At 42.0% G+C, this 15,260-nt stretch overlaps 1 protein-coding gene and 2 pseudogenes across 1 annotated transcript; all 3 read left to right on the top strand.

Moving 5' to 3' along the window:
- Nucleotides 1-1,188: 1,188 nt before the first annotated feature.
- LOC111339160 (BTB/POZ domain-containing protein 6) lies at nt 1,189-4,987 on the top strand. The gene is given in 4 exon segments (XM_088736470.1): nt 1,189-1,462; nt 3,550-4,070; nt 4,073-4,525; nt 4,528-4,987. Coding segments are annotated over 4 exon segments (1,332 nt in total). The 5' UTR covers nt 1,189-1,379; the 3' UTR covers nt 4,803-4,987.
- A 2,861-nt stretch (nt 4,988-7,848) lies between these two features.
- On the top strand, nt 7,849-9,382 carry LOC111339137 (uncharacterized; annotated as a pseudogene).
- A 2,312-nt stretch (nt 9,383-11,694) lies between these two features.
- Nucleotides 11,695-13,258, top strand: LOC111339134 (BTB/POZ domain-containing protein 6-like; annotated as a pseudogene).
- The last annotated feature ends 2,002 nt before the right edge of the window (nt 13,259-15,260 follow it).

Genomic DNA, 15,260 nt, shown 5'->3' on the forward strand with positions numbered 1-15,260 from the left:
ACAAACGAACCGAACAGAACGACCTAACTTTACTGACGGATCGAAACAGACCAATCACGAACGACTTACGCCACTTGAGTCTTACAGTCAATAACATCACGGCAAAACTGACCAATCATTTTACACGAACTGAAATAAGAACATTCTACCGCCAACAACTATTCACTTGACTCTGATGTTGACTTCCGCACAGATTGTCGAAAGGTCAGTCACTATCACCGACAACATTCCTTCTCAGGACCACACTCACCCGGACGATCACACTACACTTTCACATGTTACCCCCGGGTTCAAGCCATTTACTGCAGTCTCGTAATTAGTAACAAGAGATTTACGTCGTTAAAATGATGTATGCAGTTGGAGGTAATTCCGGCCAAACTAAAATACCGACATCATCGTCACTACTTTCGATTAGATCGTAAAACGAGTGACAGCCCGCTTAAGAACAAAGCAAAGTAAACTTGTTGGTTGTGATCCCCACTGGTATACAGCAAGGTTTAAAAGGGCGATTTTAATAAAGGCTCACTCTGGTAGAGACTAGAATCGAGACCAATCGCCACCCTTACTGATTAAGATGATCTGCTAAGAGCTTGCTCAATAATATCGTAGCGATAAAAGATCATAGACATTCCAAGCTACTGCCTCCGAGACCGAGTCACTGTTGACAACTATGTAACACGAGAGTCGTCGACACCCCAGATGAGAGACTGGCTGTTTTAAGGACTCCTTTATTATTTGCCGTAATTTGAGATACAGCATGAGAATAGTTTTAAATACATATACGTATAGTTTCATTGTATCCGTATCGCATTCTGTTCTTTGGATGAATTTTTTCGCCCGTAACTAGGTTAGTTACAGACCACCCGATGTTAAAAAGAAAGACGGGAGCGCTAATAAAGGCAAACGAGTTGAGTGACTTTAAAACAGTCTTTGTCTCCTCCTAACTTACATATTGTCCTTCGCCACACGAGGCCCTTTTATTTAGTACGACCAGCTATGAAGTATCTGTGGTACGGTGATTAGCGCACCTTAGGACAATAATTCACACAGGCCCAGGCTTTGCTTTCATGTTTAGTTTGACAGATTGAGATTCTTTAACTATTGATACTGTTCCTTTCCCAAAAGAAATGCGACTGTGATAACAAAAAGGAGTTAGAAATTTGGATTGAGGTCCTTGAAGTGATGTAGTCTAGCTAGCCTGGGAACGAGGAATTTACTTGGTTGCGTGAGATTGGAGCTTGTTATCTTGTACGTTCAGCGGTTACATTTTAAATAGCTGATTAGGACTAACTAGTTGTCACACCTTTACACCGTGAGCTCGTTTAAGTTTTACTGTATCGACCTGCGTTGCAAACTTGAGACGGGCATAACGTTTAACGATGGCAGCTGAAGAAAACTGGCAGACGAAACTATCATCTATTGCAGAGAGAACCAAATTTATCTTCAACAGTGAGTTGTTAAGCGATTTATTTATTTATTTATTTATTTATTTATAACAACTTCATTTGCCTAAATAATAAGATAATAATAATAATAATAATAATACAGACAGATAACAATAGAAATAACATCGAGATGCAAAAAGGCAAAAAGGGTCAAGCCAGAGAGGAACTAAATTCTCATTGACGGCAGCCCCCAGAATAAAAGCAATATGCAATAAAAATAAAACTAAAATGTAAAGGTAAAAATTATTGAAAAAAACAAGTCAATCGATAAATGGATATCGGTGCAATATTATTGATATTATTTAAAAATGTGTTCTTTCAGTTTTTTTTTAAACTTACTAGCAGAGCTAGAGCTAACTATGTCACTTGGCAAGTCATTCCAGATTTTTATATATTTATACCAAAAAGAGTTCTTGAGGATATTTGTTCGAGCATAAGGCGTCCAGATTTTGACATTGTTGGTAGATCTCGTCCGACTATTGGAGAAAGTTAAGTAATCACATAAGTCTACTCTTGAAAAACCATTAATGAATTTGAACAATTGCACTAAACTAAGAAATTCACGACGCGAGTTGAGTGTTGGCCAGCCAAGATACTTCAAACGTTCACTATAGTCGATAGAACTACCAAGGATCCACCTGGAAGCATTCCTTTGCACTCTTTCAAGCTTATCAGAAAGATATTGTTGATGTGGATTCCACACAGGACAGGCATACTCAACAATTGGCCGAACCATAGACCTGTATCCAATTGATATTGCTTCAGAGCTTTTCCCAAATGTGCGCTTTAGTAGGCCAAGTATCTTATTTGCTTTAGCAGCAACAGAGAGAACATGCGGTTTCCAAGATAAGTCAGATGATATAATGACTCCAAGATGTTTGTGTGTTTTAACCTGTTCCAGTGGGATTGAATTGATGTTGTACGAGCAAGGTGTTACAGATCTAGATCTCGTGATTTTCATACATTTGGATTTAGTTGCTTTAAGTTTCAAAAGCCACTTTTTACACCAGTCTACGATCTGAGACAAGCTTTCACACAGGTTGATGAACAGATGATGGATGATCTGAGTTAAACAATAGAGTATCATCGGCAAACATTTCACTTGAACACGATAAGTTCTCAGGTATATCGTTGACATACAACAAGAACAACATTGGCCCAACAATACTTCCCTGAGGGACACCAGAGTAAACCATGGACCAGTCTGAGCTTTCACCTTCCAGAACAACACGTTGGAAACGATCTTGCAGGAAATCACCTAGCCACTCGAGAATCTGACCATTGATACCATATCGGCCAAGCTTAGAGATGAGATGTTTGTGTGGGACTGAGTCAAACGCTTTCTCAAAGTCCAAGAAGACGACATCTGATGTTTTGTTTTTATCTAAGGCTGATGCCCAGGAGTGAAATAGGCGAATAAGTTGGGATGTGCAGGAAAAACCAGCTCGAAAGCCATATTGATGAGGGCTTAACAAGTCATGATCTTCTAGATGAGCCATAATATGTCTTGTGACTAGCTTCTCTAGGGTCTTAACTACAAGCGATGTTAGAGAAATTGGACGATAGTTAGAAACATATTCTTTACCACCATTTTTGTAAACTGGGGTGATGTTGGCAGACTTCCAGTCACGAGGTAGTTTTCCTCTATTCAGAGACATATTGAATAACTTCTTGCGTTAAAGGAAGATATTTTAAGAGTATTCTTTCCCAAAGGTGGACCAGGGTTTCTTGAGTTACATTGTCTGTGAGGTCCTGGATGAGGATGAATGTCTCCACTTCTAACCACAGAAAGAGCAACCGGGTTGAAGGAAGCCGTACAGTTTGAATAGTACGCCACTCTTGACTTCTGAAACTTCTTGTGAGGTGAGGTGACAAAATGGCCGCCGATCCTTGACATATGCCTTGGCGAAATTAGATTGAAATCGACCGGGTATGAGTTGAAATACTTGAAGAATTTATCCCCGTAATACACTTGAGCATTCTTCGAGAGCTTGAGAGAGTATAAGTTGACAGAGAACAAAGCCAACAGCGAAAAACTTAATAGAATTACGGACAGGCTCGGAACACGTCTTACCGCCATTGGGCCCAGACCCTTGATGACCCTCGATGTGAAGTTTGTTGTAGCAGCGTCGACCGAAAGTAAAAAGGTGATCCCAGCTCACAAGTTTGTGCTCGCTCTGAGTAGTCCTCTGTTTTTTGCCATGTTCTATGGTCAGATGGCGGAGATCGAAGGCTCTGTTAGCCTGCCTGACTGTAATTACAAGGGTCTATTTGAGTTGTTTCGCTTCTTGTACAGCGACGAAGTGAAGTTGAGCGGAAGTAACGTGATGCAAATGTTGTACCAAGCGAACAAATACATAGTTCCTTCACTCGCTGAGAAATGTAGAGAATATCTGCAAGACAATTTGACAACATCGAACGTTGTTAGCATTCTGCCGCACGCTCAGACATTTGAAGATAAAGATTTGGAAGAACGATGCTGGGAAATGATTGGGAAACAGACAAAAGAAGTTGTGACGTCAGAAGAATTTGATTCAGTTGACAGATCTCTTGTCGAATCTGTCGTGAAGAAGGAAGAGTGGAATATAACGGAAGTGGAACTTTTCAAAGTTGTTGATCACTGGTCCAAAAAGAATGTGAAAGGCAAGGGTTGACCTCCGATGGAGAGACAAAGAGGCGAATTCTTTGAGACAATGTCGTGAAAGCAATAAGGTTTCCATTGATGTCAGACAAAGAGTTTGCTTCCTTTGTTCTTGATTCAAATATTCTTACTCCTTTCGAGGTTGCAGTCATGATGAAACACTATAATGGTGTTTTACCAGAGACGGCATGTTTGCCATTTTCGCAAGCACTACGAAGGATTGAACCAAAGCATTTACATCGATGTTACCGCTTTTCCAAATTCATCCACCCCGACGTGATAAGTAGGTTTTGGTCTTATATCTCGGGTGATTCTGATTGGGTAAACTTTAGGGTAAACAAACCTATCAAACTGTACGGCGTTCAACATTTAGGCTCTGAAGGTGGCCAATATACAGTATCTACTGAAGTTGAAGATCTAACCTCAAACGTTTCAGTGTTGTGAACCCTTCAGGAAAATACACTTCAGAATTTGACAAGGCTCAAAACTTTTATGGCTTCGATGTATTATTTGACCATCCAGTTAATCTGGAGGCAAATAAACAGCACGAGTTGGTGTCGCTTATCAAGGGTCCTATGTCATGGTTCGGAAAAGAAGGTCAACGGACCGTTAAGGTCGAGTCTGGAGGAGCGCTACTCTCTTTCACTAGTGCAATAGACCCTAGCAATGGCACCACCGACAGTAATGGCCAGTTTCCAGCATTTCTTTTCAACTGACATTTACTCGAAATACGGAACAGTTCGCTGCTAGATCAACATTTTCTTCCTTGTACATTTTTTCCTTATGTGAAAGATTTCAATACAAATCACAAATTTCAGCGGTCGAAATTTGATGATCAGTGCTTTTCTTTTTTGAGATTGCGATGAAGAGTCGTGTGTACTTTACACCTATAGATAGATAAATTAAGGGCCTGATTACATGAGCCGGGCTGGTCCGGTTAGCCGGGCTGATTTCTTTTGTTTTCACGCTTTGGCGAACACCAAAACAAAAGAAATCAGCCCGGCTAACCGGGCCAGCCCGGCTCATGTAATCAGGCCCTAAGAATGGTATGAATCTAGCTTTGCAGTCCAATAAAATAAAACCTTTTAGCGTTTAAGTCCACCACGAAGACTTGTACTCTGGAATTTTCCCCAAAGCGGCCCTTATGTTCTACCATCATGGAGCTACAAGGAACTTAGAGACAAAGCAATTTGCACCTTGAAAATATATAAATATCTGCGTTACGAAGTTTAGCAGATATTTGTTTTCTGCACGTTCTGTATGGAATGTGGTCCTCGCTAAGTACGCATTCCGGTATGTCTCTTGCGTGTAGTTATTTGCATAGTGGTATATAAGTCTAAGGTTAACTGGTATTCATCCTTCGGGTTGTGAACGCCATCGCATACAGAACTTTAATTTGCGTTGTTTATCTTATAGTGCGGGGAGTTTGGCCATTTGAGCGCCTTCTGTTCTAAGCCGTCTGTTGCGCCAAAGAGTGACTCGCGCCATTCTTGACTAGACGTGGATTCAAGCTCAGAGAACGTTCTTCAGCATTCAGTTGAGTTCGATTTTTCTTCCTTTTTTTTGGGTAGTTACGACGATTTTAATGTTAAAAGCACTAGGAGCGGTGTCAAGGATCGTTTGAGCGCCTCCATTGAATTTTGGAAGAGTACCTTGAATGCTCCTAAATTTGTGCTTGACACCATCAGGCGTGGGTACAGGCTTCCTTTCGCGAAATATCCGCCCTCGTGTTTTTTTGGCTAATAATAGATCGGCCTTTCAGCATTCTGAATTTGTGACACAAGCCATCTCGGAGCTTTTAGCCTACGGTTGCATTATTGAGCACAGTGTTCCGCCATTTTGCGTTAACCCCTTGTCAGTTGCTAAAGGGAAGAAGCTGCGCTTAGTCATCGATCTCAGGCACGTTAACAGGTTCCTTGTGAGGTTCAAATTTAAGTACGAGGATCTTCGCTCCCTATCTGAAGTCCTCGAGGAGGGGCACTGGTTCTTTACATGGGACCTTAAGTCCGGATATCATCATGTTGATATCTGCTTGGAGCATCAGCGGTATCTCGGTTTTTCTTGGCAGTTCAACAGCGTGCCAAGATATTTTACCTTCGTAATTTTGCCCTTCGGCCTTAGCAGCGCCTGTTTTTGCTTCACCAAATTATTGCGTCCGTTAGTCTGTCGCTGGCGCTCTATGGGTCACAATAACTTTATTTATCTCGACGATGGGCTCGGAAGTCTACCCGATAAGTGTTCCGCCGCAGCAGCTGCCATTATCCAAAAGAAAGAGCTCGACTCCTCAAGTCTCCTTGTGAATGAAGACAAATCTCATTGGCATCCCATGCAAGTAGGCGAATGGCTGGGTTTCGTGATTAACACTATTACTATGTCTTTTCATACTCCTGAAAGGAAGGTGGAAAAGCTTAAGAGTCTTTTAGGCTCTGTAATTGGAGATACGTCGTCCTCGTATCGAGAATTGGCCAGAATCGCCGGTTCTATAATTTCTGTAGCCTTGGCAGTGGGGCCCATCTCACGTCTTCTAACCAGGCAAATGTACCTGGCAATTGAATCACGATCAGCGTGGGACCACACCCTTCGTTTTTCTCCGGCTCTTTTGGAGGAGTTGAGATTTTGGTACAGCAATATCGACTCGTTTAACGGCTATTCTCTTCGTCCACCCCCTGATTTGTCGACGGTTATTTTCTCTGATGCTAGTGATGTCGCCTTCGGCGGGTTTTCGGCCTCCTTGGACGGCGTAACGGCTAGCGGCATGTTCACGTCTGAAGATCTTGGTCAGAGCTCCACGTACCGCGAGTTGAAAGCTATTTATTATGTTCTATTGTCCTATGCGGAGAAGCTGCAGCAGAAGAGAGTAAAAGTTTTCACCGACAATCAAGGCGCCGCGAGAATAGTTTCTGTTGGCAGTTCCAAAGCTCACCTCCAGTCTGTTGCTTTGAGCATTTTTGATTTTTGTTTTTCAAACGGGATCACCCTTGAAGCACAGTGGATTCCCAGGTCGCAGAATGAGAGGGCTGATCTCCTTAGCCGATTCGTTGACAAAGACGATTGGCGCGTCAATCCTTCAGTTTTTCGCCTCCTTGATGCTAAATGAGGTCCTCATACATTCGACCGCTTCGCGACCTATTACAATGCTCAGCTCCCTCGGTTTAACTCGAAGTTTGCCTCTCCCGGATGCAGTGGGGTCGACGCATTGGCACAAGACTGGAGCGCCGAAAACAACTGGATATGTCCCCCAGTTAGTCTGATCGTCGATTCTGTTCGTCATCTCATGTCTTGCTTTGGCCGCGGGACATTGATCATCCCCGAATGGCCCTCCGCTCATTTTTGGCCTTTCTTGCGTGAAGGGTCTTCTCGGTTTAGCTCGTATGTCGTGGAAGTGTTTGTTCTGCCTGCAGTCGAGGATCTACTATTGGAGGGTCCTGGTCAGAAGCAGATCTATAACTCTCGACCTTCTATTTTTCGTCGTTGTCCGAAGTTCAGAATGTTGGCTTTGCGTTTAGATTTTAGGTGAGTTGTCTAGCCTTCGTGGCATACTTTTTGAGCCCGGCGGTGCCCTTTTTCCGGTATCTTTTTTGGTTACGCATATTTGGATTTTTTGGCGCATTTTAGAGCCTGATTTAGCGTATGTTTTTAGCCTTATGTGGCTTGTCTTGAGGCCTAAGTTGGCTAATGTTCGGCCCGATGGGGCGTTTGTTTGGCCTGTAATGGCACCTGGCCTGTAATGGCACCTAGCCTGAAGTGGCACCTGGATTCACTTTGCAATTTAGTAGGTATGGGTTAGTTTATGCCGCGCAGCCGACCATCGCGTTTGGAATATCCTCTTATACCGATATTGCCATTCTGTATGAGCTTGCTTTTTTCAGTTTTCCGTTGTCGTTTCGTTCACCTTGTGTTTTTGTTTTTCAGATGTTCTGATTTCCGGGATTTGGAGCGACGCGGCAGCCTTGGAGGACCCATTACTACGCAGCTTGGTTCCAGATCTTCTTGATTTGCAGTTGGGATCCAGGGCCCCGTCTATCTTAACTAAGTACAAGTCAGGCTGGTTGAGATGGCGCGGATGGGCATCCTCGAAGATTGGTGTCCCTGTCATTCTGGCGAAGCCCTTGCACATTGCACTTTTTATTACAGAACTTACGAACGTTTGCCTTGCGAACAATACGGGTGTCTCCCCCATAGAAGCTGTTGTTTATGGCATTAAGTGGGCCCACTCTATGGCTGGGCTAGAAATATGTCCTGTCAACCATCCCCTTGTGAAATCTTCTCTTGAGGGCGCGAAAAGAAAATTGGCGCGTCCTGTTAACCCGAAGGAGCCTTTATCTGTAGACACGCTGCAGGCAATTGCCGAATGTTATGTTGCGAGTAATTCTCTTGCCACTCTTCGTTTTTTGTTCATATTGTTAGTTGGTTTCTATGGGTTTTTTCGTATTGATGAAATTAACAGTTTTTGCCTTAAGGATGTGACTATTAATGCTGACCATATGTCTATTTATGTCTCCAAGCGAAAAAATGACCAGTATCGGGAGGGTCACACCTCTTATCTTGCCAGGTCTGGGAAATCTACGTGCCCAGTTTCCATTACTGAGTGAATTATTCAGGTTTTTTCGCAGTCTAATTCATCGCTTCCGCTTGTTCGTCGTATTGTGAAGTCCAAATCTGGCGGGTATTTCCACGCTAGCAAGGGCGTGTCTAATTCTACTCTTAGAGAGGAATTCAAGAAGTGCATCCGGCCCTTTGTTGACGACGTTTCAAAGTACGGCACGCAGCTCGGTGCAGCTCGAACGCCGCTTGTAGGCGCATACCGGGCGATTTATTGGATATGCATGTTGGGTGGAGGTGTCCTTCCTCGAAGAACAGATACATTAAACATACGATTAAAGTTCGTTTAAGCGTTTCAAAATCGCTTTTGCTCTGAGGGTATACTTTACGCTAGTTTACAGTTTATTCTTGTCATTAGTTTGCGATTATTTTGTGCTTTTTTGCTAGTTTATAACTATTGTAGTTCTAGTTTACTATTTACTGCAATCAATTTATTTATCGTATTTATTATGTCCATCTATTTCCTGTTGCCTAGAAGTCCTGGTGGGGGACGTAAGTGATGCCTGGCCCGTCCCAGATTTCCTGTCCTGTGTTTTCCCTACAGGGTTTTTTTAGGCAGGTTTTTTCTGGCCCCACTGGCTCGCTTACTCGCAGTTGACAGATCCGGTTACGATTATAATCATATATCTCAATTGTAGTTCAATAAACTGATTGATGGCGTTGCTCGCAGCCCACAATCCAATGTTCTCCATGATTTGTTGTGTCTTGTTTTCATTTGGTTTTATTCGCTTAAGTTAGTGCAGAAGCGCGTATTTGGGCGTGTTAGTTGAGTACTGAGATAACGAGTTTACAGTACTTGGTTCGATAAGCGGTTTTTGCACTCTCAACTTGTTATCTAGCGATGTATGAAAATAAGTATGTGTGGTGTAAGTGATACTTTCGACCAAAGAAAACAGAAGCTGATGTCCTTTTGTTTCAATTCAACCTCAACTGGAAGACTCTTAATTCCACCCAAAACAGAACTTGCAGTCTCGTAAATAGTAACACGAGATATACAAAAGATGACGTCATTAAAATGATGAAAGCAGTCGGAGGTAGTTTTAGCGAAACTAAAAACACCAACATAAAGAGAAAAGAATCGTAGACACTACTCCCGATTCGTTCGTAGAACGAGTCACGGCTCGCTTTGGAACAATGCAAAGTTAACTTGTTCAGTAATTGTGATCTGGCCACTGGTATACAGTAAGGTTTAAGAGGACGATTTTAATAATGGTTCACTCTGGTAGAGGCCAGAATCGAGACCAATCGCCATCCTTACTGATTGAAATGATCTGGTAAGAGCTTATTCCATAATATCGCAGCGATAAAAGAACATAAACTTTCCAAGCTACCAACTCCGTGATCTAGTTATTGTTGACATCTATGATACAGGCGAGTCTTTCAAACCTTAGACTGAGAGACTCACTGTTTTAATAATAATAATAATAATAATAATTATTATTATTATTATTATTATTATACAGGCGAGTCTTTCAAACCTTAGACTGAGAGACTCACTGTTTTAATAATAATAATATTATTATTATTATTATTATTATACAGGCGAGTCTTTCAAACCTTAGACTGAGAGACTCACTGTTTTAAGGACTCCTTCGATTATTTTTTGCTATACTATTTGAGATACAGCATAAGAGTTTTTTTTCAAACACTTAGGTGCATAAGTCCTTTCTATCCTTCGTGTCGCATTCTTTTTTTTTGATGAATCTTTCGCCCCTGACTCAATCACTTACAGACTTGCTGATGTTAAAAAGAAAGATGGGAGCGGTAATAAAAGCAAACGAGTTGTGACTTTGAAACAGTCTTGGCCTCCCCCTAGCTTACAAATTGTCTTTCGCCACACAAGGCCCATTTATTGGGCCGGTGCCTTGCCATGAATATCTGTGGTAAGGTGATGGACACGCTATATGACAATAATTCACAAAGGCTTTGCTATTTAGTTTGACAAATTGAGACTCTTTTACTTTTAATACTATTTCTCTCTCTCAGAAGAAATGTGACAATGATTACAAAAAGGAGTTAGAGTGAGGTCCTTAAAGTGATTCTAAATCGTTTACACAGTGAATGCACTCGAGCTAGCCTGGAAACGAGGAATTTACTCGAATGCGCGAGTTAGGAGCCTAATATCATGCAAGTTCAGCGGTCACATTTTAAACAGGTTGAGGGAGTAGTATTGACTGACTGTGGGCGCTTTCCATTCGACCAAAAACTCCGAAAATTCTGGGTGGGAGAGTGAATGGAACAGACAATTCCCGGAATTTCATTCCGGATTTTTAGGTGTACCTTGCGAGGTTGGCCTAAAATTCCGGAAAATCGGAATAACCGGAAAATTCCTTTCCATTCGAACATTCCTGTCGCAAATTTATCTTCTACTTGTTTTGTTCTGTGACTGACCAAAGAAACTCACCATTAGGCCATCGGATGAATTGGCCTGAAAGATGAATTGCCGCTTGTGATACGGCGTTTCAGAACGCGGTTCACGCAACTCACTGTAATGTCGAACCTGTCTACGAATGCTCGAGCAGGCTCTTGGTTACCCATACTCCAAAGGAAAGCTAAAACTTGCTTTGAGGATGGGATGGCAGCTCGCCCAGATCCATTTCCAAGTGGTATCATTCCTGTGGATATTACAGCGCGAGTGAACAGCTCGCAAGTTTGTCTCGTCATTCTAAAGTGGCTCTTGAACTCATCAGGAAAATAAAGCGGTATCGTGCCCTCAAAAAAGTCGCAGACTCGATTTAAATTCCTACGCATGTAACAGCTTGCTACACTGAACAACGTTATATCGTCGTCCTCGCCCAATACATCGCTTGATTCAACTTCAGAGTCGTCAAGCAACTCCAAAGCAAGTAAAAGAGACAAAGAGTCCACCATATTTTTTTCCCCTTTGTTTATTTCGCATTTTCGCGCGAAACTTGAAACATGTTGGCCTGGAACGACTTGGTCCAACCAACCGGAAAATACTGTTCCATTCGTCACATGAAATACCTGGAATTTCAAACCGGAATTTTTGGTCGAATGGAAAGCGCCCTGTTACTCCTTTACCCCGTGAGCCCCTCGAAGTTTCACTGTATCGACCTGTGAAGCAAACCCGAAGCGGGCAGAACGTTTAACGATGGCAGCTGAAGAAAACTGGCAGACGAAACTATCATCTATTGCAAAGAGAACCAAGTTTATTTTCAACAACGAGTTACTAAGCGATGTGAAGTTTATTGTAGCTGTGTCGACCGATGAAAGTGAAAGTAAAAAGGTGATCCCTGCTCACAAGTTTGAGCTCGATCTGAGTAGTCATGTGTTCTTTGCCATGTTCTATGGTCAAATAGCGGAGACTAAAAACTCTATTGAACTGCCTGACTGTGAATACGAGGGTCTATTGGAGTTACTCCGCTTCTTGTACAGCGACGAAGTGAATCTCAACGGAAGTAATGTGATGCAACTGTTGTACTTGGCGAACAAATACATGGTGCCTTCGGTCGCTGAGAAATGTAGAGAATATCTACGAGATAATTTCACAGCCTCGAACGTGTTTATCATCAGTCTACCACACGCTCAGAAATATGATAAAGATTTGGAAGGTCGGTGCTGGGAAGTGATTGAGAAACAGACAGAAAAAGTTGTGACATCACATGAATTTGATACAGTTGACAGATCTCTTGTCGAATCTCTCGTGAAGAAGGAAATGATGAATGCAACAGAAGTGGAACTTTTCAAAGCTGTGGATTGCTGAGCCACCAAAGAAAGTGAAAGGCAAGGGTTGACTCCCGATGAAGAGACAAAGAGGCGAATTCTTGGAGAGGATGTTGTGAAAGCAATAATGTTTCCATTGATGTCAGTCAAAGAGTTTTCATCATTTGTGCTTGATTCAAATATTCTTACTCCTCTAGAGGTAGCAGTCATGATGAAACACTACACTGGCATTTTACACGAGACGGCATGTTTGCCATTTTCGTAAGCACCACGAAGGGGTGGATCAAAGCATTGGAATCGATGTTACCGCTTTTCCAAGATCTTCGCGGATGGTACGAGGCGTTCTTGGTGGCGTTATACCAGTGGTAAACCTGATCGGGTAAAGTTTAGTGTAAACAATTGTGCCGAACTGTACGGCGTTCAACATTTTGGCTCTCTACGTGGTCAGTATTCAGTATCTATTGTAGTTAAAGATACTACTGGCAACTCTCCCGATGTGGAAAAATCAGGAACATACACTTCGAAATGGGATGATACTAAAAACTTTTGTGGCTTCGATGTATTGTTTGATCATCCAGTTCGTCTAGAGGCATATAAAGAGTACGAGTTAGTGTCGTTCATTAAGGGTCCTTTGTCATGGTACGGAGGAGAAGGAAAATATGACCGTTGGATCTGGAGGAGTGCGATTCACTTTTACTTCTCCAAGAGAAACAATTAGCAATGGCACCTCCGTCAGCCAGGGCCAGTTTCCAGCTTTAATCTTCAACTGAACGACATTTATTAACAGTAAGGAACAGTTCATTGGTAGGACTAATTATCTTTTCCTTATAGAATTTTTCCTTGTCACAAAGATTTCAACAAAGATCACCAACTCCATCTCTTAAAACTGCACGATCAGTGTACCGGTGTTTTTTTTCTCAGTTGAAATTGCGATGAGAAGTCGTGTAATTTACGCCTATAGATGGTATGATTTTAGCTCGGTAGTCAATAACGTGTAAATTCTAAGTCCGCCAGTGTAAGTCCCTCCAGGAGTGCATTCGCTTTTACTTTTGGAGGTGTTATTCTCAATCGTAACTCTGCCAGGCAGGGCCAAATTCCGGCTTTTATTTTCAGCTAACTTTAATTTACAATCAGATCTGTAAACGACTTGGCTTTTACAGGAGGCAAGTTCTATTAGTGTTATGCCTTCATTGTGTGACACAAACAACTTGTTGTTGTTCACACAAAGACTGACAACAGAATCCCAATCGTCCCCATAGCCAATGATGCGTTGGACATATATCGCACATACCCCATATCCGTCATACTTGAGCTGTGCACTATGTATTTTCTTGGAATGTGAGTCTGCTAGGAACACAAGCTCTCTATCAACTAACGTAATCGCCTGAATGTGCGCTTCGATAGCCTTGTCCATGAAGTTTACTCGGCGTTTGTCATGTCCAAGTGATGCATATTCTGCCTCGTTCCTCTTAAGAAATTTCCCTGCTTCTTTGCGCACCTCCGCCAGTGTTCCAGTAAATGGCAAACCAAAGTGTTCTTTCAGAGTCCATAAGCATTTAACTGATCGATGTTATCTTGCTTGAATTCAGGTACACATGGTTGTCCTCAAGTTCGACGATTAAGACACGACCATCCGACAAGTTCAGAAACGCGACGTTATACCCTCGCAGTGTATTTGAGTTGAAGCAAGATTCTTCTCGATAATAGATATTTTGTCGACAGGACTATGTAAACGGGTGCGATAAAGAGTGTAAGAAGCCAATTTTCTGTCCCACGAAAGAAACAGAAGCCATCCAAAGTTTGCAATGGAGACACTAATAGGAGACGGATACATGCCCAGGCGATTGATGTGGGTGACTTTATCAAGCTCTGGAATTAGAGTGTGGCAGACATAACCATCGCTTGACAGGAAAGAAGTTAATCCATCACTGCGGTCCTTATTCTTTACATGGTCATTCCGTGGAATAAGCTTTCTCACTTTAGACATAGTATCGAAAGTAGAGCGGTTACGTAGAGTGCGAAGCAAACCAATGTTGCTACGCTCATTGTTCAGCTTGAGCCACCAGTTGTTGAATTCAGTAGCTCAGTTGCTCGCTATGTTTTTTTGGACCGTGCGACGAAGATTTGCTTGAGATGAAAAGTTTCAGTCTCAGCACACAATGTAAGAGAAATCGATCAGATTGTCCGCGAAAACTTACCGGAAATTATACTGAATACTTTCGCAGGTATCACTAGTACTAGAGAACGTGTTTTAAAGTTTGCGACAACACGATGGTTGCAGTCATTGATATGTCGCTTTAAACGTTAAACGAGATTTTTACGGTGACCCAGAAGGCTCAACGCAAAGAAAAAATATACTGCAACAAATAAAAAATATACTGCAGCAAATAAAAGAAGAATCACAACGCAAAGAAAAAAAGTGTCGAGGCAAATAAAAAATGCAACGCAAACAAAAAGTACTGCAGCAAATAAAATATGCAACGAAAGCAAAAAAAGAAAAGAAAACGCAAACAAAAAAAATTAGAACGCAACGCCAAGGAAGACTGGGTAATAGTTCTTAGTTTCCCGCCAAAACAGCATGAACTGGAACTCGCTTTTGGTTATGGACGAAAGCGATCTGCGTAGGATTATAGAAGATTACTTTCATCAAGGGTATGAAAATAGAGTTATTATCGATTTTTTAAAGGAGCAGCATGATACTGTCATAAGTTCGCTGCAAAACATGGTTTCGGAAAGGCGAACAATCAAAGGATGGAACGAGTGTTGGCGGGAAACTAAGAATTATTACCCAGTCTCCCTTGGCGTTGCGTTCCAATTTTTTTGTTTGCGTTTACTTTTTTTTGTTTGCGTTGCATATTTTATTTGTTGCAGTATTTTTTGTTTGCGTT

Source organism: Stylophora pistillata, chromosome 10 (assembly GCF_964205215.1).
Source record: "Stylophora pistillata chromosome 10, jaStyPist1.2, whole genome shotgun sequence".
Lineage (NCBI taxonomy): Eukaryota > Metazoa > Cnidaria > Anthozoa > Scleractinia > Pocilloporidae > Stylophora > Stylophora pistillata.